General features: G+C 40.9%; 1 protein-coding gene across 4 annotated transcripts in view; it reads right to left on the bottom strand.

The window, feature by feature from the left end:
* caprin1b (cell cycle associated protein 1b) overlaps nucleotides 1-26803 on the bottom strand; it is an 86315-nt gene that overhangs the window by 32256 nt on the left and 27256 nt on the right. For 2 of the 4 annotated variants that reach the window (XM_067994026.1, XM_067994024.1), the window contains exons 5-13: nucleotides 25788-25870; nucleotides 16083-16217; nucleotides 13316-13392; nucleotides 11152-11238; nucleotides 8633-8797; nucleotides 3686-3794; nucleotides 3218-3279; nucleotides 1846-1956; nucleotides 896-1045 (exon numbers count right to left, since the gene is read on the bottom strand). In XM_067994026.1, the coding sequence (XP_067850127.1) occupies nucleotides 896-1045; nucleotides 1846-1956; nucleotides 3218-3279; nucleotides 3686-3794; nucleotides 8633-8797; nucleotides 11152-11238; nucleotides 13316-13392; nucleotides 16083-16217; nucleotides 25788-25870 (979 nt within the window). The remainder of the gene's footprint in view (nucleotides 1-895; nucleotides 1046-1845; nucleotides 1957-3217; nucleotides 3280-3685; nucleotides 3795-8632; nucleotides 8798-11151; nucleotides 11239-13315; nucleotides 13393-16082; nucleotides 16218-25787; nucleotides 25871-26803) is intronic. The other 2 variants (XM_067994025.1, XM_067994027.1) reach the window with 2 other exon arrangements.

Raw genomic sequence — 26803 nt, 5'->3', positions numbered from 1 at the left:
TACTTTGCTCCCTCCAATCCCTACCATTGCCCATTATTCCGCAGCCTTCCTTCTCTCCTGCCATCATCCCAAGCTTGGTGGCGGTGTGGCCCTCACCACGAAGTCACATCATGCCCACCCCCCGCTCTGAGCACTTCACCCTATTCCACATCTCCTTTAAAATCTGTGTCTATTCAAGTTACGCCGCTTTTTTTTCTTCCCTCAGCCTCAACACTTATTCTTTGCAATTTCAACCTCTACCTTAACTTCCCTTTCCCCCTCTCTTCTAAGGCCAATATATCCTTCCAGAGGTTCAGTGCCCAAAACTGTGTGCAGTATTCCAGATGGAATCCGATCAAGACTCTTATACAACTAAATAGCTTTGGAAAATAACCATGTCTGCAATTTCCTCACCTATTTCTTTTAATGCCCTGGCATGGAACCATCAGGTCGTAGAGATTTGTCTATCTTAAGCCCCATTATTTTCTTCATTACCATTTTGTAACTCATTAAATCTACTAAATTCCTCCCCTTGACTTAATTTTAGGGTTCCCTTGTACTACTGGTATTTTGTCCTCTTCCTCCTATATAGCCATAACATGTGGATCGTACATCAGCTGAAGGCTTACTAGATCAACACCTTATAGTTAATATAGTTTTATTACATTAAATCTCAGCTAAATAAGAAATCTGAAGAACTTCCATTTTCAGATTTTGTTCAGGATGAGATTCTGCTTCATGCAAAAATATCAAAATCAAAACTTACTTTTAGATAAATGATTTATTTCTAAATGCATGAAGATGGGGTGTACAGAATTATTTTATTCCATATTACTGTCCATAAAAGCTCCATTTTTGGTCAAACTTAATCAAGGTTTGATTTGGCTAATAACTGTCAAAATAAAGCCCATCTTACCGTTTGCATTGACTGGAATGGAGCAGCATTCACATTTATGCCACTGCTGTGGAGGGGTTTGCTAGGAGGAGCCTTGAAAGCTTGTGACTGGGAAGCAACAGGAAGTGCTGTTGATGCTGGGGGCTGTTCTGAGGTCAGCGACATTGTAGTCTATGAGGTACAGAAGTTTAAAGACCAAATACAAAAAAAAGTTAATAAAGCTACCAAACCACTAACAGGCAACTGTTAAATGCTTCGAAAGGGCATATTCAACCATAGCACAGTTCTTTACAGGTGGCAGTGAGATGCAGCCATAGTGAACAAGAATTTCCTGTTAGCAGTTTGTTGTACTATTCCCAGAATAGGATGCGCTTGTAAATTGACATGCCTGTGCACACCCCTCTGTTACAAAGCCACACCAAAAAAAAAATCTAGTCATAATTTTTTGGGAGTTGACAAGATGCAATAGATAATTTACCAAGTTCCCTTTTAACTGCATCATCGCTCAAATCTATTCACAACCACGATACTAGTTCTGATGACTATTTGGGGTTTAGAGAGAAATCATATCATTGAATTTCCCAATCGACAATAACTCCTAACACAATATGCCTGGGCTAAAAGATTCTGATGCTTGGATAACAGAACTAAAACAAGCCAAAAATGTTACCAAACTATTCAATAAAAATGAGTGGATGAAATCCTTTGGACTGATTGGGTGTATGTAGTAGACAGTTTTTAAACACTATTGTGGCACCTTGCAAGGGCAATCAAAATAGTACTTTTTAAGGGTGAATAACATCAGGCAATTCATCATAGTTTAGCAGTTGGAGCTGGATAGTCCCTAATGTTGCTACATAAATGTTTACTTTGAAACAGTGGATATTTTTTGGGGGGAAAAATAAAAGAATGGAGGTGATACAGACATCTAGCTTTTCTGTACAATTTTGATGTACTCATGTTGCAGTTACCTGAATAGAGTCCATAGATTCTTTCTGGGTTCGCTGCTCTGACACATGGGAAGGCTGGTACATAGGCTGAGATGGTGTGTATGGTTCAGTTGTGGAAGATACCAACGGTACCTTAATGATGAAAGGAAAAAAGGGGGGGAAAACATAAGTACTTATGGATTGCACTACACCACAGACTGGGAAAGTACAAAGACTCTGCTACAGTCATTGCTACTTATGGATGCAAGTTTCCACACCTGAGCACAGGTGCACACACAAAAATCTTTAGTCTATTCTCCTAATCCCAATTATATATAGATTAAAATTTTAAAATGTAAAGACTTAAACAATTAGGAGTAAAAGAAAATGTAAAGACAGCATATGTTTAATACACTTAAACTTTTTCTTCACTCCCTCTCCAAATATTTTATCGGTATTCAACTGGAACCTTAAATTATCCTTGTAGCTCCTAAATTCACTTGTTTAGACACTGAAGTACAATAACTTTAAACATTATGTATGTAATGAAAATGGTACAACAATGAATTCCTAGCAGTAAATGTTGGTAGATTCAATCTCTATAATGGTGAACTTTTTTTTGGTTGTGCTATACTTGGCTAGAATCACAAGATCAAATATGTTATCGTATTGCAACAGAGAATGGCTCAAATAAAATACAATGTTTTGAATTATAAAGCGGGTTTACGATCAAGGAGATCAGACACTTTACAATGGCAGTGCTAATGAAACAAAATCAAATTTAAAAAACAGCATGTTTTAGAACCTTGCTTTTCTGTGAAATTTCTCTAAAGATCTCAGTGTTGGATACAGGAATGGGTGTGAGGGTTTACACTCAATGTTAGCATCCACAAATTTGTGACAGCATAGCAAAATGTAGAGTTACGCTTCCTCTTCTTCAGTGGTTCCCAAACTGAGGAGCACATAGCAAAGTTTTTTTTTTGGGGGGGGGGGGGGGGGGGGGAGGAGGAGGAGAAGAGGGAGAAAGGAAATCTGACATAAGGAAATGTTCCTGCTTTACTCACGTTACTTCACCAGAAACAGAGATGAGGAGAAAGCAAGCAAGCAACGCACCTCCTTGATGGGGGCAGAAAAGAAAAGACCAGAGCAAAAGGACGAGAACACAAGCAAAAGCGAAAGTGCGAGAGAGAAAAGAAAGAGACAGAAACTTTCCCAGGAGCCAATGTGACAAGTGAACTGTTCAAGTTAAGATAAGACAGTAGCTCTAAATACTTTTGGCTCTCCCTTCCCATTTGAACACAAAAGCCATTTCTTCTTCCCTTGGTCTACTTTCCACTTAAAGCAGACTAATATATGTTTTCAAGAGTGGTACACTGCCACTTTAAAAGCCAGCCTATAAGGAACGTTACAGTACCTGTGTAGCTTCCGACTGAACAGGAACTGCATTAGGTTGTCCATGTCTGGATTCACTGTGCACTAGAGAAAAGAAAGGTAGAGAATAACAAAAATATTCTCACAACTTGGAACACAAGCTACTGATCTGGAACACATTTGCACGAGAGCCCTGGTCCGTAAATTTAATCTGCTAAAGTAAAAGACAAATCATGTTCTACCTAGAATGATTGAACTTAGTGACTTGACTATTTTGGCTTTTCAACATAATTTTTGATGTAGCAACAAGTGTCAAGACAAGAGAACATAAATGGGTTGGTCTTGGGTTGTTACACAACAGTTTATATTCCCAAGTAGTCAACCAAGTGTAATTACACAACTATTCAACAGTCCCACAAAAGGGCTCAGCTAACCTATAAGTCAGGTTCCCTTTAAATAAAGGAGTAATTTCTGACCTCCTGTCGAAGCACATGCCCCTGCAATCACCTACCTTGTGTACAGACCATTTGCGGCATCTCCATGGATTGTGCTGTATTCATGGGCTGCGCTGAAACAATAGCGGGGTCCATTGCTTGGCTCTCAAATTCAAGCATGGATTCCTGTTGAGGAAAAAATACAAGCATATTCAAATGCAAAGTTTTTACAAAATACAGCTCAAAACCATTTTAATCTAATTTGCATACACAGCAGGCTTTAAAAGATGCCTTAAAATGCTGTTCCCTTTCTTACTGATTTAAGATCAGTCCTGGCTTTCTGCAAATCTGCCTGTCATCTTTTTACATCATCCATGCTTTGAACTCAACTAGATAACATGATACATAGAGAGTTTGGGGTAACTGCTTGGAATTTTCCTTCCCTGCCTACAAGTGCCTAATCTACATAGAAACACAAAAAATAGGAGTAGGCCATTCCGCCCGTCGAGCCTGCTCCGCCATTCAATATGATGGCTGATCCTCTATCTTAATACCATGTTCCCGCTCTCCCCATAACCCTTGATGCCCTGTGTCTAGAAATCTATCTAGCTCCTTCTTAAATACATTCAGTGACTTGGCCTCCACAGCCTTCTGTGGTAGAGAATTCCACCACCCTCAGTGAAGAAATCTCATCTCAGTCCTAAATGTCCTACCCCATATCCTGAGACTGTGATCCCTCATTCTGGACCCCCCAGCCAGGGGATACATCCTCCCTGCACCCAGTCTGTCTTCACCTGTCAGAATTTTATATGTTTCAATGAGATCCCCTCATTCTTCTAAACTCGAGCGAATACAGGCCGAGTCGACCCAATCTCTCCTCATACGACAGTCCTGCCACCCCAGGAATCAGTCTGGTAAACCTTCGCTGCACTCCCTCTATGGCAAGTATAACCTCTCTTAGGTAAGGAGACCAAAACTGCACACAGTACTCCAGGTGTGGTCTCACCAAGGCCATGTATAACTGCAGTAAGACATCCTTGCTCCTGTACTCAAATCCTCTTGCAATGAAGGCTAACATATCATGTGTCTTCCTAATAGCTTGCTGCACCTACATGTTTGCTTTCAGTGACTGGTGTACAAGGACACCCAGGTTCCTTTGTATATCAACATTCCCCAATTTATCACCATTTAAATAATACTCTGCCTTTCTGTTTTTCCTTCCGAACTGAATAACTTCACATTTATCCACGTTATACTGCATCTGCCATGTATTTGCCCACTCACTCAGTTTGTCTAAATCGCCTTGAAGCCTCTTTGCATTCTCCCCACAACTCACGATCCCACCTAATTTTGTGTCGTCAGCAAACTTGGAAATATTATATTTGGTTCCCTCATCCAAATCATTGATATATACCGTGAATAGCTGGGGCCCGAGCACTGATCCCTGCGGTACCCCATTAGTCACTGCCTGACACCCCGAGAAAGACCCATTTATTCCTACTCTGTTCCTGTCTTTTAACCAATTTTCAATCCATGCCAGTATATTACCACCAATCCCATGTGCTTTAATTTTGCACATTAACCTCTTATGTGGGACTTTATCAAAGGCCTTCTGAAAATCTAAATAAACCGCATCCACTGGTTCTTCCTTACCTATTCTACCAGTTACATCCTCAAAAAACTCCAGTAGGTTTGTCAAACATGATTTCCCTTTCATAAATCCATGTTGACTTTGTCTAATCCCGTTGATATATATATTTTTTTTTTAAGTGTCCTGTTATCACATTCTTTATAATAGACTCTTAGCATTTTCCCTACTACTGATGTTAGGCTAACCGGTCTGTTCCCTGTTTTCTCTCACCCTCTTTTTTAACAAAAAAAGTGGAGTTACATTTGCCACCCTTCAATCTGCAGGAACTGTTCCATAATCTACAGAATTTTGGAAGACGACAACTAATGCATCCACTACTTCCATGGCTACTTCTTTTAGTACTCTGGGATGCAGATTATCAGGCCCTGGGGATTTATCGGCTTTCAGTCCCATTAATTTCTCCAGCACTATTTTTTTTTACTAATTACTAATTTCCTTTAATTCCCCCTTCTCACTAGTCCCTTGGTTCCCTAGCATTTCTGGGAAGTTATTTGTGTCCTCTTCAGTGAAGACAGAACCAAAGTATTTGTTTAATTGCTCTGCCATTTGCTTGTTCCCCATTATAAATTCTCCTGTTTCTGACTGTAAGGGACCTAACATTTGTCTTCACTAATCTTTTTCTTTTTACATACTTGTAGAAGCTTTTGCAGTCCACTTTTATGTTCCTTGCAAGTTTACTCTCATACTCTATTTTTCCCCTCTTAAATCAATCTCTTGGTCCTTTTTTGCTGAATTTTAAACTGCTCCCAATCCTCAGGCTTGCTACTTTTTCTGGCAACTTCATATGACTCCTCTTTGGATCTAATACTATCCTTAATTTCTTTTGTTAGCCATGGTTGGGTCGCTTTTCCTTTTGTGTTTTTGGGCCAGAAAGGAGTGTATAATTGTTGCAATTCATGCATTTGTTCCTTAAATGTTAGCCATTGCCTATCCACCATCATGCCTTTTAACGAAGCTTCCCAATCTATCATAGCCAACTCACTCCTCATACTTTAATAGTTTCCTTTGTTTGGATTGGACTACTTCACTTTCCACCTTGATGAAGAATTCTATCGTGTCATGGTCACTCTTCCCTAAAGGACGCCACACAACAAGATTATTAATTAACCCCTTCTCATTGTACAATACACAAATCTAGGATAGCCTGTTCCCTGGTTGGCTCAACGTACTGGTCTAAAAAAACCATCTCTTACATACTCCAGGAATTCATCCTCCACAGTATTATTGCCAATTTGGTTTAGCCAGTCTATATGGAGATTAAAGTCTCCCATGATTACTGTTACATGCATCTCTAACTTCCTGTTTGATGCCATCCCCTACATTACCACTACTGTTTGGAGGCCTATGGACAACTCCCACCAGTGTTTTCTGCCCCTTGGTGCTTCTTAACTCCACCCAGACTGATTCTACATCTTGATTTTGAACCAATATCCTTTCTCACTATTGCTCTGATTTCATCCTTTAGTAACAACGCCACCCCACCTCCTTTTCCTTTTTGCCAGTCCTTCCTAAATATCGAATACCCTTAGATATTCAGCTCCCAGCCTTGGTCACCCTGCAGCCATGTCTCTGTAAGTGCAATTATATCATATCCGTTTACATCTATTTGTGCTGTTAATTCCTTATTACGAATGCTTCGTGCATTCAGATACAGTGCCTTTAGATTTGTCTTTAACATTTTTAGATATCTTAACATTTTCATTTTAATACTGGCCCTGTTTGTCTTATTACCATTTTTTCTTACCCGGACTCTCTGTTAGTGCACTCTTTTGTTTGTACGCTGTCCTTTCCTGACACAATCTGGTTATCCTTACCCCAATCACTTTCCTGCACTGCTTCTTTGTCTTTTCTCTCCACCGGGACCCCCCCCCCCCCCCAACCCTTATTTAGTTTAAAGCCCTATCTACCTCCCTAGTTATTTGATTCGCTAGAACTCTGGTCCCAGCATGGTGCAGGTGTAGTTCGTCCCAACATAACAGCTCTCTTTCCCCAGTACTGGTGCCAGTGCCCCACGAATCTAAACTCGCTTCTCCCACACCAATCTTTGAGCCATACGTTCATCTCTCTGATCTCTACACCTCCCTGTAAAAGTACAATTAACATAATTCATGAAGAATCAAAGCTGTAAATCCACATTTAACAAATCTGAGACACAGTATTTTGCCTCCAACACAATACAAGGCAACACTCCCTCAGTACTGCATTGAGATGTCAGCCTGGGCTATGTGCTCAAGTCTCTCGAATGGGGGTTGATCCTATGACCTTCTGACGCAGACGTGAGAGTGCTACCACTGAGCTATGGCTGACACTTAAGGAATTTACTGTTGTGGCAACTGTTAAAATAAGTATGAGAAACCAGGCTAAAGAACAAATTGTATCCATCCCTTATTAATGCAAGCTTTGTGGAGAGGAAACTAAAAGCTAATGGTTGCTGGGAATGTGTAAATATTGGTTTAAATGTAGTTCCACCAGAAGGAAGCATCAATTTCAGGTCTTCAAGAGATTTGTGAAGCTGCATTTTCTCAATAGCAACCAAAAAATTGATATTTTGTTGTTTCTGAATGGAATTGGTTACTTCCTTCAATAAGTAGCAATTTGGCAAAAACTCAGATATTTTAAACATACATGTAGCAAACAACATGGTTAAAAACCAGTGGTCTACATCTAGAAAATTCACAATATGATGGATGTTTAGGTAGTAATATTGAGAAGTTGGCAAGTTTGCACTGAAAACAAAATAAAACAAATAGCCATCATGGACTTTGAACAACCCATTTTCCTTCTCCTAAAGGCAGTGATTGATGCTGGGGTACACTTTTCTGGTTAGTAGTGGTGATACAGGAGTTTGCTGAAGTGGCTAATGTTCACATACAAGTCTGGGCACTGAGCATCAGCAGGTTATTTGACTCTGGGAGCCATCACAGCCGAATCCAATTCCACCTCCACCAAACATTCATTCACGAGTACTTCAAACAGGGGTCAACAAAAAGTGATCAGCCTAGCTGATTTTCTCCTTCCCTATTCTAGGGACAGCAAGTCCGAATGAGGCATCCTAGCTGCCACTTTTGCCAATTTCACTTGAACCTCAGATCAGAATTGAGCCTGTAACCACCTCAGTATACCATAGAATGCACATCCCCACTGATCCATCTGGTTTCAGCTTCAAGAGGTACTGCCCCAGTGTCAAAGGGAGAAAAACAAGGCAAACAGTACCAGTCAACTGTGACTAACAAACTAGCACTGATGCAAACAGCAGCCATCTGCTTCTGGAACAAAATGGAATTTCAACAGTCCTAATTTGAGATACAGCTTTACCCAAACATTGCATTTCAGCCTTTGGAATAGATTTAAAACCCAAAGGAATTATGCTTACCTGCATAAAGTTGAAAGTTCCCTGCATTTGTGCCATCAGGTCTTGTACCCTCTGCCTTCTGACCAATGGGTCTGAGGGAGCAACAGTGTTGAGTGCATGGTTTTCAGGTACTGTGGGTGGCTGCGCCTGTTGCTGTTGCGGCTGTTGCTGCAGTGAATTTACAACCTACAAAACAGAAGGTGGCAACTAATAAAGGATCTATGCCTTTCTGCTTTTATCTAAGACAACTCACCCCTGAACCCGATATATAAAAGTGAAACATTATTTTGCAATCCTCCAGAAGTCATCCTGCCCTTTTATCCATCCAAGCAAAAACATATGTAAGATCCCCATTCTTTCTGACCACATTTTGAAGATGCTTCCACTGTAATACGTGAGCATTAGTTTCACATACTTCAAGGCCTACATGTATGCAGAATTGCAATTCTGCATACGAGTATCCAGCTGGCTTTGCAGATAAGATTGCAAAGTCACTGTCCTGTTCTCATTAAATAATACTGTTCTTGCTTCCCTGATGGTCTCATGTAAACATACGAATTAAGAGCAGGAGTAGGCCATTCAGCCCCTTGAGCCTGCTCTGCCATTTGATAAGATCATGGCTGATCTGATTGTGATCTCAACCCTACTTTCCCGTTTACCTACTATAACCTTTGACTCTCTTGTTAATCAGGAATCTATCTAACTCAGCCTTAAAAATATTCAATGATCCTGACTCCACCATTCTCTGGGGAAGGGAGTTCCACAAACTCCTGACCCTCAGAAAAAAATTCTCAACTCGGTCTTAAATGGGAGACCCCTTATTTTTAAACTGTGGCCCCTAGTTCTAGTCACCCCCACAAGGGGAAACAACCTCTCAGCATCTACCCCTTCAAGTCCCCCTCAGGATCTTGTATGTTTCAATAAGATCACCCCTCATTCTTCTAAACTCCAGTGTATACAGGCCCAACTTGTCCAACCTTTCCTCATAAGATAACCCCCTCATCCCAGGAATCAGTTGAGTGAACCATCTCTGAACCGCCTCTAAAGCAATTATGTCCTTTCTTAAATAAGGAGACCAAAACTGCACACAGTATTCTAGATGTGGTCTCACCAATGCCCTATACAACTGTAACAAAACATCTCTACTTTTATATTCCATTCCCCTTGCAATAAATGACAACATTCCATTTGCCGTCCTAATCACTTGCTGTACCTGCATACTGACTTTGTGATTCATGTACTAGGACACTCAGATCTCTCTGTACATCAGAGTTCTGCAATCTCCCTCCATTTAGATAATATACCGCTTTTCTATTCCTCCTGCCAAAGTGGACAAGTTCACATCTTCCCACATTATACTCCATCTGCCAAATTTTTGCCCACTCACTTACCCTATCTATATCCCTTTGCAGACTCCTTACGTCCTCTTCACAACTTACTTTCCTACCTACCTTTGTGTCATTCGCAAATTTAGCAACCATACATTCGGTCCCATCATCCAAGTCATTGATATAGATTATAAATACTTGAGGCTCAAGCACTGATCCCTGTGGCACTCCACTCGTTACATCTTGCCAACCTGAAAATGACCCATTTATGTCTAGTCTGTTTCCTGTTAGCTAACCAATTCTTTATCCATGCTAATATGTTACCCCCTACACCATGAGCTCTTATTTTGTGTAGTAGTCTTTGATGTGGCACCTTGTCAAAAGCCTTCTGGAAATCCAAGTACACCACATCCACAGGATCCCCTTTATCCACGTTGCTTGTTACTTCCTCAAAGAACTCTAATAAATTAGTCAAACATGATTTCCATTTCACAAAGCCGTGTTGACTCTGCCTGATTGCATTGAGATTTTCTAAGTTCCCTGCTATAACCTCCTTAATAATAGATTCTAGCAAAGTAAAGTCACCACATAGTACAATAGTAGGCGATGCAGGTGAATAGGTCTTCAGATTCAATCCCACGCTGCCCTATTACCTGATCTCAGCTAATGGTAGCAGCTGTAGCACTAGAGTTAACTTCAGCATCTCTGTACTAGAGGGAAAAAAAAACCATAGACCCCACTCCGGATTGCTATTCAGTGACCCCCAGCTGTAAAACAGAGACGAGAACATTCCACAGGCTATGGTGCATCCCACAGTCAAACAGCGTGCCACTCAACCATCTATATTCATACATGAGGATTGACATTTAAGACCCTATACCAGAGGGCTGAAAGCACCTGTGAAATTGTACCCCATCCCAACGCAAGAATCAGCAGCCTCAGGGAAAAAAAAATTGGCAAAGAATTTCTACATCAACAAAAGTCAATTACTACATCGTGGTCTTTTCAAAGTCCGTATGAACCCACCTTCGATAAATATGCCATGAAATTTGCTCAAATTTGCATGTAAAATTACATTGCAAAATGACTGTGTTGCAGAAAAAAACACACACTTCTATGCCACTGCAGTTACTTTCAGTCTTGTACGAGAAACTGAATGGATCAGAAACTACCAATTTCTCCTCCCTCCAAATGAAACCATAAATAAGTTACCTCAACAGTTTCTGTGTTCCATTCATCAGCTTGCTCTTTCTGGCTGCTTGAGAATTGTGTGTCTGCAATGAACTGTCTGTTCACAAACTGAAAAACAAACTGACGATCAATTAAAAAGGCACCATCACCAAACTATCGGTGTTACATAATTCCTGCTGCATAGTTATCAACTATAGCCAGGATAACTTTACCACCAGGTACAATAGTAAAAATGTAAAATTACCTACTGCAGGTTGTCTTTCTCATTCTTAAGGTGATTCCAACAAATCTATGCTGTTATATTGGCCAACTACTCTCCTTACACTACAAAAAAAAACTTTGTTTTGAAACACACCCATAGCTCTATGGGTGCAGGAGGCAAAAAGATTTCATGTGATAACACAAATGTAACATGAACTAGGAAGTACCACATCGGAGAAAGAATCGAGGGGTAGAAACTTTGTAAGCGGAGGCTTACCTACAGTATCCAAATAGATAGGGATTTACAAAAATAGTACAGAAACTGGTAATTTTGACAGCCTGAATTTTTGAGCCAGCTTGAAATACCCCAGCATCCCCAACATCATGCCGAGTTGCCTGGTCAAAACAACAAGTCATGACAATTACTCCACGTAGCTAGCTACTATACAAATGACATATGCACATTGGGATATAAAAAGGAACAAGTGGTACGATCTGTATCTTTCTTACAAATGAACATGTTCAACTACTCAATTCGCTGATCTGTTTACTATTGAGCATTGCCTAGTTTGGCAAATCCTCTTCGAACTAAGAAACAAGCTAAACTTCTGCACAAAATACTTCCTTTCAAATGAAACAAACAACGCAGCAATTACTTAGGCACTGTAGTTTCCCAAAAAAATGACCCAGCAACCTAAATTTCAATCGGGACTGACCAGATCCTAATTTGTTAATGCAGTTGCTCCTCACTAACATATCTTTAGCACTTCCTCAACCACAGAATACACCCGCTCTATGCTACAACCTTTATGTAGGATTCTCAAGATGGTTCTATAACTTGCAATAGCATGCTATACACACAGGATCAAAGTTTCTCCAGGTCTAGTCAAAGCTCAATTAACCAGAGCTTAAGAGTAGAGCCTCTCTTCAACTAGTGAATTCAGGGAAGGTAAAATATCATTTGCCAACCAGTGAGCTACAGGACATAACTTTAGTTTATTTTACCTCATTCTAAACCCATTAACAGTTCGAAGTGACAGCAAATTACTCCCTTTTCAAAGGATCAGGCTTTTGGTCTTGTTGGAATTGGCATCAGATCTTCACCTTAATTCTTATGAGGTTCTGATAAAACTTAGCAATAAGGAAACTTAACAGTATTGTGAAACAGAAAGAATGAAACATTGTAGTCTGGACAGATCCAACATTCCTGGCTAAAACTGGCTTTCAGCATAGGACAGCTTAGGGAATTGCATAAGCATAAGAGATAGGAGCAGGCCATATGGCCCCTCAAGCCTGCTCCGCCATTCAATCAGATCATGGCTGATCTTCAACCTCAACTCCACTTTCCTACCCGATCCACATATCCCTTGATTTCCCCTGGAGTCCAAAAATTTAACTATCTCAGCCTTGAATATACTCAACGACTCAGCATCCACAGCCCTCTGGGGTAGAGAATTCCAAAGATTCACAACTCTCAGTGAAGAAATTCCTCCTCATCTGGCCGACCCCTTATCCTGCGACTATGCCCTCTAGTTCTAGACTCTCCAGCCAGGGGAAACAACCTCTCAGCCCTCTACCCTGACAAACCCCCTCAGAATCTTATATGTTTCAATGAGATCACCGCTCATTCTTCTAAACTCCAGAAAGTATAGGCCCATTCTACTCAACCTCTTCTCATAGGACAACCCTCTCAACCCAGGAATTAATCTAGTGAACCTTCGTTGCACCGCCTCTATGGCAAGTATATCTATCCTTCCTTAGACTACTTATGTTTGTGCTAGGTTTAATTTTCAGCGAGACACTGAAGCAGAACTTTAATGCATCTTAACTATAAAGTGAAAGTGCTCAAGCACAAATATGGCCTGTATATAGCTCACATATAATAATTAGAAAATAATGAAACATATGAAGAGCTTTAGCAGATAGCCTATCCCTTATTCACACACCGCTGTAAAATCTGGTAACAGAGCAGAATGCCACTCACCTCTCTTGCCTCTACATCAGTTTGATCCACATATTCTTCAACTGCTTCAGGTTCTGCAAAAGTATGGTTAAAATGATCTGTTTTGGATTAAAAATACACGATACTTGAATAATAACCAAACATTATATGAAAGAAAAAATAAAGGAAGACCTGCATTTATATAGCACCTTTCACGTCCTCGGGGAGTCCTAAAGAGCTTTACAGCCAATGAATTACTTTTGAAGTGTAATCACTGTTGTAATGTAAGAAAACAATTTCCACACAGCAAAGACCCACAAACAGCAATGAGATTATGACCAGATAATCTATTATGGTGATGTTGGTTGATGGATAAATATTGGCCAGGACACCAGGGAGAACTCCCCTGCTCTTCTTCGAAATTGTGCCATGGGATCTTTAACATCCATCTGAGGGGGCAGACGGGACCTCGGTTTAACAGCTCATCGGAAAGACGGCACCTCCGACAGTGCAGCCCTCCCTCAGTACTGGAGCATCAACCTAGATTATGTGCTCAAGTCTCTGGAGTGGGATTTGAACCCACAACCTTCTGACTCAAAGGCAAGTGTGCTACCAACTGAAAGTTAGTCACTACAAACCTTTACTTGAAAAGATCCACTTACAATAATAACACTCTAACTGAAGTTTACTATCACAGTCCCCACCACTTGAACCACCCTATGTTCAAATCAAAAAAGAGCTAACCGTTTTCTATTCCCATTATAGTCAATTACAAAGTTACTGCTTACAGCATGTTAAGCGCTCCATGTATTTTGAGCAGAAACAGCTGTTTACTCAGTCGTTCATGCCTATTCCCTATTCAGCGCTGACTGCAGTAGCAAACATGACTGGAAAAAGGAAGGCCATGAATCTCAGCACTAAAATCGACCATCTGAATGAAATCGATGAGGTGAGCCAGCGTGACCCAGCACAACACCTTGGTCTTCCAAAATCTATCATCTTGGACTTGCTGAAACTGTGTGAAAAGTTATACAACGAATGGCATCAGAATTCCAATCCAAACAGAAAAAGGAAACGTGAGGGCAAGAATGGGGAAGTTGAGAAAGCACTTCTCTGACGGTTTCAGAATGCGCACGGATGAGACGCGCTTATCATTGGCCTCCTTCTAGCCCAAAAAGCCAAGCAGTTAGCAAGTCTGATTTTAATCCTACAGAAAGTTGGCTTCAGGGATGGAAGTCTCGCCAACAGTGCACATGGGGAAACGCTCAACTCATTTGCCAGAGGTGCAGAGCTGTGGATAGAAAATGTGTTGCCTGGGCTCCTCAAAGGTAACGAAATCGGTGACATTTTTTTTTAACATATGTATTTGACATTTTAGCAGGTGTGGTTTAAATAAAGCTAGTTACACTGCATACAATCTTGTTTAGTTTATTCAATAGTGATTTATACAGTCTTGTTCAAATGTAATAGCACTATCCCATCAAATCGCATTGGCTATAAACAGTGGGGACTGTACGGATGTATTACAAGACATATCTAATAAGCTGCATACTTTCCATTAAAATCAGAGTAATTTGAATATTCAAATATAAGTCACACTCACTCACCCATTCAAATTAAAAGGATAACGTGCAGCAAAGTTTTTTTCGTAAAGAGAAATAAAAACAAATGGCAATCATTTTGCTAATTGTAAACAATTTTACAACACCAAGTTATAGTCCAGCAATTTTATTTTAAATTCACAAGCTTTCGGAGACTTCCTCCTTCCTCAGGTAAATGTTCAGGATCTCCTTGAAGCCTACGCATTTATACATATAGAACAATACATGGTGTTTACAGACTGCCCCTGCAACTGCCCGTTGCCAAGGCAATCACCGTGTTCAGACAGAGAGGTGTCACCTGCAGAACCCCCGAATACACATTCAACAAAAAAACAAACAGGGAAAAAAAAGAGAAGAAAAACAGAGAGAGGCAGAAACATCCGGAAGGCAGAGGTATTAATGCCAGCAAAATCATTTTGCTGGCATTAATACCACTCTTTCAGGCAAAATGCAGTCCTCTTGAGCTAGTAATAGCAGCTACTTAAAACAGATAGTTATAAGTGAGGAAGTCCAGGCTTTTGTCTTCATGCATCAGATAGGTGTGTACTCTGGAATCTTGGGGGCCACAGAAAGTTTAAAATTTATGTTCCCATTTTGTTCCTAACTTGCTGTTACAAATAGATCTTGGTGTTCTGAAATTAGGATTTTTCCACTAATGAGGTAACACCAAGTACAGTTTTTCCAAATCTCCAGATCAACACAAACAGAACAAATAAGCCATATAGAAGTAAATGGGACTGAGCTGGGCTTCAAAGGTTAGGTCTTGCGGGGAACCACATTGCCCTAGGGTGGCAGATTGAACATCAATGTTATAGAGCAACATATTTCCAAAGAGTGATAGTTAATGAATGAGATGGACAGTAATAACATTTATAAAAAAGGGTGTGCATTGGGCAATTTATATTCCATTAGCATGAATTAACATGTTACATTTATATCACTTATTTTAACCTGTCAGGCTTGAACGGGTTTAGTGAGGGAGCGAGTTGAGTGTGCGAGTGAGAGTCTGGGTGGGGTGGGGGTAGTGGTGGAGGGAGTCAGAAAATCAGTCAGCCCTGGCACTCAGTTAGTGACCTACTATAGAACAGTTTTTGTAGCCAGCGTGATAGAAAGCTTCTGCAAAACAAAAAGCAATGTAACACATTAAAATTCACACATTAAAATGCAAGTACCCTATTTAACTGGAAAAGACCATACTAGTTCTATACCTGGATCTGGAGGCTGTTCTTCAATGGGGACAGGGGACGGTTCCTCTTCTTCACACACACCATTCTGGTGATTATGAATGCTGTCAAAGTAGCCACTCTGTAGGAGTCTGTTGACAATTGCCTTCAGGCTCTTGTCTGGAAATTAGAAACTACTTTAGTATTTGACTCTTCTGAAAACAATTACTTATGCTGCTCATTCTTTGATGTCATTTATCCTGCACATCTTAGACTAAAGCACTTAATCTACTAGTGAGAAATCATCAGACTTATCAGGAATTTTATACCATCTGATATCTTCGTCCATGTGAACTTTATGTAATTTCACGTTGCAGAAATTAGCATGTGCAGTGAAGTTTGAATTCATTCATATAATAAATACTTTATAACTAGCCTCAGCTCATAAGACAAAATCCCGCCCTTTTTAGATCTGAATTACAGGCCCAATTCCAAAGATTCAAGCATAAGCAACATCCCATCTTCAAGAGGGAAAAAGTTCCAGATATTTAAAGCTTGGTACTTTTAATGTGGACCAAATGCTCCAATGGGAAATGTAGTATGGATAGCAAGATATACACATCACCAAAACTTTTGATTAATTAAGTTGATGAGTGCCAAAGCTTCAGAAGTTGAAATCAGCCCATTTTGTAGAACGATTTCTCCTCTAGGACTTGACAGTAAGACACTCCTACTGACTAGAATCAGAAGAGAGAAATGGAATGTCCATATGCAATAAGCACTGGGGCAAAAAAGAACTTCAAAATAAAAACTCCAAAAGATGAACATTACCCAAGTTAAGCTTCACATGGGTGGATGACATCTTAAGGTGCATTACAAAAAAGTGAAACACAGTTACTTGCAAATTTCGAACAGGGCAGGGGAAGAGAAAAAACTGGCCAGTCGGCTCAGTGACAGAAAGCATCTTTATAATGACAAGAATACTAATGGTGACCACAGCAACTACAACTATTGCACACAATTAGTTTTATAACACTACTTTGTTCACATATTTTAAAATCAATGGGCCACTGACTACCGACATAAAATTACTTTTCATCCAGTCAGCATTCACTGAAATTTTATTCTACAAGAATTGCTTACTGTGCACTCACTCTGCTACAATCCATAATGGAATGATTGGTTTATTTATGCCTTGCCATTTCAAATGCCTTTGACAAGGTCTGTCACTTCTAAACAAATATATCTGCTTCCAATCAAACCAATGTTCATGGCAATCCTGGTTCCTCAAATCATTTTCGGTGCTATAGTTGATGGATCACCCTCAGACTTTTTCCACTAATTCACAGGCTCCCTAGGACTCTGTCCCATTTCATATAAATGACTTCCTCCACTCATTATTCATCCATATCTGCTTTTATTTGATGATTCTAGACTATATTCACCAACCTCCTTCAGGTTACATGATCTCTTGTTAGCTTGGCTCAGTTGTTAGCAACAGTGCCTCTGAATCAGAAGGTTGCAGGTTCAGGTCCCACTCAAGGATTTGAAAACAATCTAGATGGACATTTCCAGTGCAATACCTGGAGTTCTGCATCACCACAAGTGCTCACTTTCAAATGAGACAATGAACTGCTGGTTAAGGTGTACATAAAGATCTCACTATTTAAAGAGGAGTAAAGTGTTCTGGCCAACATATCTCCCTCCAGATTAACTGGTCATTCATCTCATTTGCTGTTTGTAGTTTTTTGCTGTGCATAAATGATGTCACATAAGTGACTACACTTCTAAAAAATGTTACTGATTGTATGCAAAGTGCTTCTGGACATCTTACAGTTGTGATAAGGTGTTATATTCTCCTCACGGCACAAAATCTCCCATTTTCCTCAGTGCAATAGTTGAGAATCTTTGCATCAGAATGATCTCCATGCGGCAATGAAAATCATGTTTCTTTCAATTCAAAGATGCTGCCTTCCTGTCTCATTAAGTCTAACCAACAGCTACCTCTGATGGCTCAGCCTCATCTATCAACATACTTAGCCTCCATTACCTCTCACTATGAAAAGAGCTCCTATATCTCCTCTTGAAGTTGTGTTCAAGAAGCTCAGGTTTCTTCTTTCATACTGAACAGTTCCTCAAATCAAGTCCACTACTTTAATACTGCTTCCATATTCTGAGAGGCTCTTACACCACCACTCTAGCTTCCAACTTCACAATTTGTTCATCGCTCCCTATTTCATCAATATTACTATGGTCCATGTGCTGTTCCTTTTAAAGTGTAAAAACGCTGCCCATACTCTGCACTTAACTCAAAAGTTATCACACAAATGTCCTACTCCAGCTCATTCTTTCCCATGACCTAGAGAATATCACAGAATCATACAGCACAGGAGGCCATTCATCCCATCGTGCCTGTGCCAGCTCTTTGAAAAAGCTATCCAATTAGACCCTCTTCCCTATGTGGAGCTTCTCACCTAATTACTACTTCCCAATTTATCTGCTCTCCTTTACACCTTGATGGCATTATGGACTATGTGCCTTGGTCCTTCACCCAAACTCAACAAATAAAAGGCATGTAGCAATTACATACAGGGATGTCCGGTCTAGTGCAATTTTTTATATATTTATTTAGTAATCAACTGTATTTTTCATGATTAACAGTTCTACTCTGTGGTTTTAATTAAAAGGACATTTCATTGTTACCTGATCACATTTTGTTGCCATAATTTGAACAGTAAGCATCTGGATAATGAGCAACACAGTCCATAGATACGGTCCTCATTCTTTGCATGCTGTCTTCTCTAACCCTCTATACAACAGCACTTCTAGAGCCATACCTCAGTAACTGACCGGAGAATGTAGCAGAGAAATCAATTGAAATAATGATGAAATCCAAACAAAAAATATAGAACGAGAACAGTGTGCTACTGAGGTTCAGATATATAATTTCTAGCTCTAATTTTAAGGTACGGTTCCTACCACTTTACACCGCCCTTGCTTATCCCAGACAGCCGCCTATATCGGGCAAATGGCGCTAACCATTTGCCATTATCATAGGCGACAATTATAAAGGCGGCGCTTAAAACGTATTAAGCATGCCAGCTGTTTCTGGCAGTTCAAGCAGCTGATCGCACATCGTTAAAGTGCGATTACCCGTCATTAAGTCCTGTGGTGATTGTATTGTTGCATTCGCCTGCCGTCACAGCAGTTTCATGGTATGGTACAGCACAGGAGGCCATTCAGCCCATCGTGTCTTTGCCGGCTCTTTGAAAGAGCTATCCTATTAGTCCCACTCCCCTGCTCTTTCCCCATAGCCCTGTAGTTTTTTTTGCCCTTCATGTTTTTATTCAATTCCCTTTTGAAAGTTATTACTGAATCTATTCCCACCACCCTTTCAGGCAGTACATTCCAGATCATAACTTGCTGCGTAAAAAAATGTTTCAAGTCACCTCTGGCTCTTTTGCTAATCTCCTTAAATCTGTGTCCTCTGGTTGCTGACCCTTCTGCCACTGGAAACAGTTTTTCTTCATTTACTCTATCAAAACTGTTCATGATCTTGAACACCTCTATCAAATCTCCTCATAACCTTCTCTGCTCTGAGAACAACCCCAGCTTCTCCAGTCTCTCCACATAACTGAAGTCCCTCATCCATTCTAGTAAATCTCTTCTGCACCCTCACATTTGATCTCTTCCCCAAATCTAAAGCATTGCAAGAGAAAGCAACAGGCTTGTTCAAAAGGGCAATCTCCCCTTTATTCTTTGTAATTAGGTTTGATAATGATTTTGATACACAAGCCCAGGCCACTGAACTTTTAATGACTGATCTTGGTGAAATCAACCCCTTGCAACACTTTCCCTCTCTTGTCAGATTTCTCATGAAAAGCTGCAAGGAGTTTATATGGTATTCAAACTTCATCAATTTCACACCCAGTGCCTGGCCAGTTGTAAAAATTTTCAATTAAACTTACATCAGCATCAAAAGGGAGGCCATGCAATAATAACACGAACATTGGCATTTCAGAATTATGTAAACGTAACAATTTTTGCCTCATTCTCGGCACAAAAAAAGTCAGTCTGTACAATGCACTCTGGTACAACTCCCTACCCTCATCTCCGATTCACTGAACATAGATAACAGTTGGAGCAAAAGGGCAATTTATAGCTCCCTGTTTTACAATGCATAAACACCCCAGCTGTAGTGCTGAAGACTTGTGCTCCAGAACTAGCTGCGCCTCTAGTCAAGCTGTTCCAGTACAGCTATAACACGGCATCTACCTGACAATGTGGAAAATTGCCCAGGTATGTCCTGTCCACAAAAAGCAGGACAAATCCAATCCAGCCAATTACCGCCCAGTCTACTCTCAATCAGCGAAGTGATGGAAGGTGTCGTCGACAGTGCTATCAAGCGGCACTTGCTTTGCAGCCTCGGTCCAAACATGGACAAAAGAGCTGAATTCCAGGGGTGAGGTGAGTGACTGCCCTTGACATCAAGGCAGCATTTGACCGAGTGTGGCACCAAGGAGCCCTAGTAAAATTGAAGTCAATGGGAATCGGGGGAAAACTCTCCGGTGGGCTGGAGTCATACCTAGCACAAAGGAAGATGGTAGTGGTTGTTGGAGGCCAACCATCTCAGCCCCAGGACATTGCTGCAGGAGTTCCTCAGGGCACTGTCCTAGGCCCAACCATCTTCAGCTGCTTCATCCATGACCTTCCCTCCATCATAAGGTCAGAAATGGGGATGTTCGCTGATGATTGCAGTGTTCAGTTCCATTCGCAACCCCTCAGATAATGAAGCAGTCCATGCCCGCATGCAGCAAAACCTGGACAACATCCAGGCTTGGGCTGATAAGCGGCAAGTAACACTCGTGCCAGACAAGTGCCCAACAATGACCATCTCCAACGAGAGAATCTAACCACCTCCCCTTGACATTCAACGGCATTACCATTGCTGAATCCCCCACCATCAACATCCTGGGGGTCACCATTGACCAGAAACTTAACTGGACCAGCCACATAAATACTGGGGCTACAAGAGCAGGTCAGAGGCTGGGTATTCTGCAGCGAGGGACTCACCTCCTGACTCCCCAAAGCCTTTCTACCATCTACAAGGCACAAGTCAGGAATGTGATGGAATACTCTCCACTTGCCTGGATGAGTGCAGCTCCAACAACACTCAAGAAGCTTGACACCATCCAGGACAAAGCAGCCCGCTTGATTGGCACCCATCCATCACCCTAAACATTCACTCCCTTCACCACCAGCACACCGTGGCTGCAGTGTGTGCCATCTACAGGATGCACTGCAGTAACTCGCCAAGGCTTCTTCGACAGCACCTCCCAAACCCGCGACCTCTACCACCTAGAAGGACATGGGCAGCAGGGAACACCACCACCTGCACATTCCTCTCCAAGTCACACACCATCCCAACTTGGAAGTATATCGACGTTCCTTCATCATCACTGGGTCAAAATCGCTACCTAACAGCACTGTGGGAGAACATTCACCACACAGACTGCAGCGGTTCAAGAAGGCGGCTCACCACCACCTTCTCAAGGGCAATTAGGGATGGGCAATAAATGCTGGCCTTGCCAGCAACGCCCACATCCCATGAACGAATAAAAAAAAATCCTAATTATAAATTTGTCAAGGCTGTTTAGTTCTGAACATACACACACTCCAGTATGAGGCGTTGATTTTTCCAAACTGTTCCGCATACACACACACATTGCGTATATAATGTATAGTGACAACAGGATCTATATATTGTAGATAACACATACAAAAACGTGGCAACAGTTGCTTATGCAATGTATTTTCAGATTCTGATTAACTATTTGAACCTTTTCAGTGCAGTACATGCTAGTGATACTCAAGCTGGCTGCAATCTATATTGTGAATATTTAGGGACAATCAACTTCCATCATTCACAAACGAGCTCAGTCTAGAAGATAAGCAAGGAATATCCACATTCTGTTGGCCTTGGGGAAAAAAGTGCAGAATTGCAGAATACTTCCCGATGCAACACTGTTTGGTACTACAGATTTTGGAATAATAAAAGCATTAGATCAGGATGCTGGTCGTTTCCCGTTTGGATCATTACCATGGTGCGAGTAACTGCACTGGGGCATTTAGACAGAGCAGGAAGTGGAGAGACAGCGAATGAAGATTCCCTCAGTGTTTTTTTTACAAATATGTTGGTTTCACCGGCCACCGTGTATAGCGGACAAATTACATTGACACCAACACACCCACTATAAGCAATGGGGATTGTAGCTGTCTAGATAGAGCAAATGCAAGATATATACACATTCTTCCTCTTTTGTCTGAATTCAGCCCTTTATGCCAATATTAACTACTTTTAGAGCAATCTAACAGAATCTTATCTTCCTGTATCAGTTCATACTTTTTAAATGTTTATCCAATTCCCCTTTTAATGAGTCTCAGCATCTGTCAATAGCCACTCGTGAAGCTTTCTATGTTCCAACAACACTGCACAGGAAATAATGGTTTCTAATGATAATCTGGAGTCGGTACACTCTCGTTATGGATTCTTCAACAAAAGGAAACAACTTTTCGCGACCCTCTCAAAATCTTTCATAATTTCGCACAAATGAGAAATACCAAAGTAGCACAAAATATTTGAGGCAATAGGGTGTATCATTTTACGGTCCGCTTGAAGAATGGAGCAAAGGACATTAGCTTAAATGATCAGACAAACTACACAAACTTGCAATTTTGATTTAATACTCGTCCTGCTTATTCAGATATTTACCAAGTAATATTATCTTGGTCTGGCATCTGTATAGTTATCTCAAATGTTAGTTTGTTCCAAAGGGAAGACTGAAACACCTTGATGATTCAATGCTTCCAAAGCACTTCAGGAATCTCTACTACCTAGTTTTAGAAAAGGGTGCCTGCAACAAACACATGTAACCAGACCATCACAGTTCAAGGTTGGCAAAACCTCAAAAGTACACTCCCAACTCCTCTGCATTTTGAATGGTAGAAACTTTTGCTTCTCTCACAATTCCACCTAAATTAGAGTTAATTGGTAGCATATGTGGGTTGACAAAGAAGTAAGTTTCTGTTGATATACAAAACAACCATCATCCTCAATTCTTTTTCACATATCCTTCTTAGCATGTAGATTTCCCTTACACAACAGTCCATTCCCCAACAGACAGCAAGCAGGAAACTTGTTCCCAAAACTCTGAAAATAACACTACAAACTATCTTTTATTTGTCACAAGCCATCCATTTACTCCCTCCAATATATTTCATACCTGGTTAAAAGAGCACTCGGTCAATCAGTTCCCACGTCTCTTCTAACAAAGCAGGCTGTACATAAGATCATTCTGGGTGACTATCTCCCATTTTCCCTTCAACTCTGTAGGAATATAACTGGCCACAATTGACGTAGAATCCTGGGAAAAAACCTACATTCTACTACTCGGTACGTGTTTCGGAGCTCCAGTGTACTGCCTGATGTCACCTCACCTTAGCCAATAAAGGCTGACTTCTTCAGACCAAATGCAGTTAAATAAAATAAACTCAAAGATGAGATCCTACTGTAGTTTTACCCTACCCTCCAAAAGCAAGCTCAGCTCTCAGCTGCTTGCCACATAGAATTAAAGCCATTTTTAGGAGGAGGGACAACACCAAGGTCTAAATTGCTATGTATTTTAGTTATCTTGCAAGATGTCTCAATCATAAAGCACAACTTCTATTTAGTATGTCTGCTGCAAAACCTATGGAAGGGTCTACAGTTCAGCAATCATACCAGATGTCACAAGGATTGGTGACATAAGTAATGTAAATGAGAGCATGAAATTAGAAAGACATTGATAGATTAAGTGAGTGGGCTAAACTGAGGCAAATGGATTTCAACGCAGTGTGAGGTCATCCATTTTGGACCAAAAAAGGATAGATCAGAGTATTTTTTTTTTAAATGGTGAAAAGCTAGGAGAAGTGGAGGTCCAAAGAGATTTAGGGGTCCATGTACACAGATCACTAAAATGTGGTGGTCAGGTACAAAAAATAATCAAAAAAGCTAATGGAATGTTAGCCTTTATATCTAGAGGGCGAGAATATAAATGGGAGGAAATTTTGCTACAGCTATACAAAGCACTAGTTAGACCACATCTGGAGTACCGCATTCAGTTATGGACACAGCGTAGAAAGGATATATTGGCCTTGGAAGGAGTGCAGTGCAGATTCACCAGAATGTTACTAGGGCTCCAAGGGTTAAATTATGAGATTACATAAACTAGGCTTGTATTCCCTGGATTCCCAGGTTAAGGAGTGAATTGATTGAGGTTTTTAGGATTTTGAAATGAGTTGATAGCGTAGATAGAGAAAACTTTTTCCGCTAGTGGGGGAGTCGAAGACATCAGAGCCAAGCCATTCAGAAGTTAAGAAACATTTCTCATGCAAAAGGTTGTAGGGGTGTGGAACTCTTCCCCCACAAAAAGCTGTAGATGCTAGCAAAATTAATAATTTAAAATCTGAGATCAATAGATTTTTGCTAGCTAAGGCTATTAAAAGGTATGGAGCCCACAGCGGGTAAATGGAGTTAGGATACAGATCAGCCATGATCTCATTGAATGATGGAATAGCCTTGAGGGGCTGAATGGGCTACTCCTGTTCCTATACCAAAAGGACAGAGTTGAGATTTAGCAGGTGAATGAGAAAGGAATAGGTTAGGGAGTCCATTGTACACTGCCAAGTGTTTTTCTCCCAAGAAACAAAATCAAAACTATATTATTTCTAGACAAGCACATACCTGCTGTGAGAAGAGTTAACCTTCCACCAAACCTCTGGACATTTTTAGGTTTTACATTAGATATTTCTTTAGGCTGAGAGTCACCATCCACTCCCATTAGCAGACCTCACATTCCCCAAGAACCAGAGTGTGCCTTTACTTGCCCAATATCTAGGCAAATGTAGGGGTTAAAAAAAAACCCTAGCCACCAAACGCCAGCTTACTGGAATATATTAATGCTGCCTTGTGATTTCTATTTTGGAAGATGGATGGATGTATTCTATCAGACCGAAGCTCAGGCTATAAACCAACAAATTTAGCATTTCAATTTAACAATGAACAGGTAAGTGAACAATATTCAGTATAGTTTATAGTAATTACAAAAGTTACTATTCTCCTCAAAAACTCAAAACAAAGATATTTCCCACACTAACTCAGCATAAAATTGACCCTTGAAACATGGTTGCTTATGGAGCAAAGCATTGCTACAAACCTCCAAATAGTTTTATATCTAATAGTTTCAAACTGACAGACACAGACACAGAACTGTCCAAAGAGTCTACATTTTTTTTAAAGCCATGCCCCTCTCAAACTCATATTTAATCACAGGCATAGCTGCAAATCAAACCAACTATCCCCAAAAGAACCCCAAACCTTCAATCACATGCGATATTTGAATTGAATAGGATGATCTGCTTCATTGCTCTGTGCCAAATACTTTGAACTACTTGTTAGGTCCCTATTCAAGTACAATGGCAGAAATCAAATCGCCGAGATCAAGGCCTTCTTGTAGCATGCATTACTCGGTCTTTGTTTTGAGGTGTGAAAATTGGCTAGACTGTCATAACTTGCTGCAATTGACCTTAACCCTGCTTGTGCCATTTATGGAAATAAAGAATCCTAAAAAGAATCTGAACAATACTTCATTTTTTGTCACAGCCTCACTTTGTCATCCTGCCAAAAACAAAAAATTAGATTCAGATACTCACAAGTTGTGGCCCCAACTGTCTTGTCTTTGCCTTCCAGAAGGTCCCATAAGTGCACCGATGCTTGTTCAAATTGTTCACACAACCTATGAATCATAAAATATTTTAAGCACAGGTCTGCACAGTGAACATTTAACAGCACATTTAACAGCAGATCCATCTCGGCCTCCTCCCGATATCCCCACCATCACAGAAGCCAGTCTTCAGCCAATTCGATTCACTCCACGTGATATCAAGAAACGGCTGAGTGCACTGGATACAGCAACGGCTATGGGCCCTGACAACATCCCGGCTGTAGTGCTAAAGGCTTGTGCTCCAAAACTAGCTGCGCCTCTAGCCAAGCTGTTCCAGTACAGCTACAACACTGGCATCTACCCGACAATGAGGAAAATTGCCCAGGTATGTCCTGTCCACAAAAAGCAGGACAAATCCAATTTGGCCAATTACTGTCCCAACAGCCTACTCTCAATCATCAGCAAAGTGATGGAAGGTGTCGTCGACAGGACCACTCGGCTCCAGACCTCATTACAGCCGTGGTCCAAACATGGACAAAAGAGCTGAATTCCAGAGGTGAGGTGAGAGTGACTGCCCTTGACATCAAGACAGCATTTGACCGAGTGTGGCACCAAAGAGCCCTAGTAATATTGAAGTCAGTGGGAATCAGGGAGAAAACTCTCCAGTGGCTGGAGTCATACCTAGCACAAAGGAAGATGGTAGTGGTTGTTGGAGGCCAATCATCACAGCCCCAGGGCACTACTGCAGGAGTTCCTCACGGCAGTGTCCTAGGCCCAACCATCTTCAGCTGCTTCATCAATGACCTTCCCTCCATCATAAGGTCAGAAATGGGGATGTTCGCCGATAACTGCACAGTGTTCAGTTCCATTCGCAACCCCTCAAATAATGAAGCAGTCCGAGCCCACATGCAGCAAGACCTGGACAACATCCAGGCTTGGGTTCATCAGTGGCAAGTAACATTTGCGCCAGGCAATGACCATCTCCAACAAGAGAGAGTCTAACCA

Source organism: Heptranchias perlo, chromosome 12, assembly GCF_035084215.1.
Source record: "Heptranchias perlo isolate sHepPer1 chromosome 12, sHepPer1.hap1, whole genome shotgun sequence".
NCBI lineage: Eukaryota > Metazoa > Chordata > Chondrichthyes > Hexanchiformes > Hexanchidae > Heptranchias > Heptranchias perlo.
The sequence above is the reverse complement of the archived record's forward strand: the minus strand, read 5'-3'. Positions and strand labels throughout refer to the sequence as shown.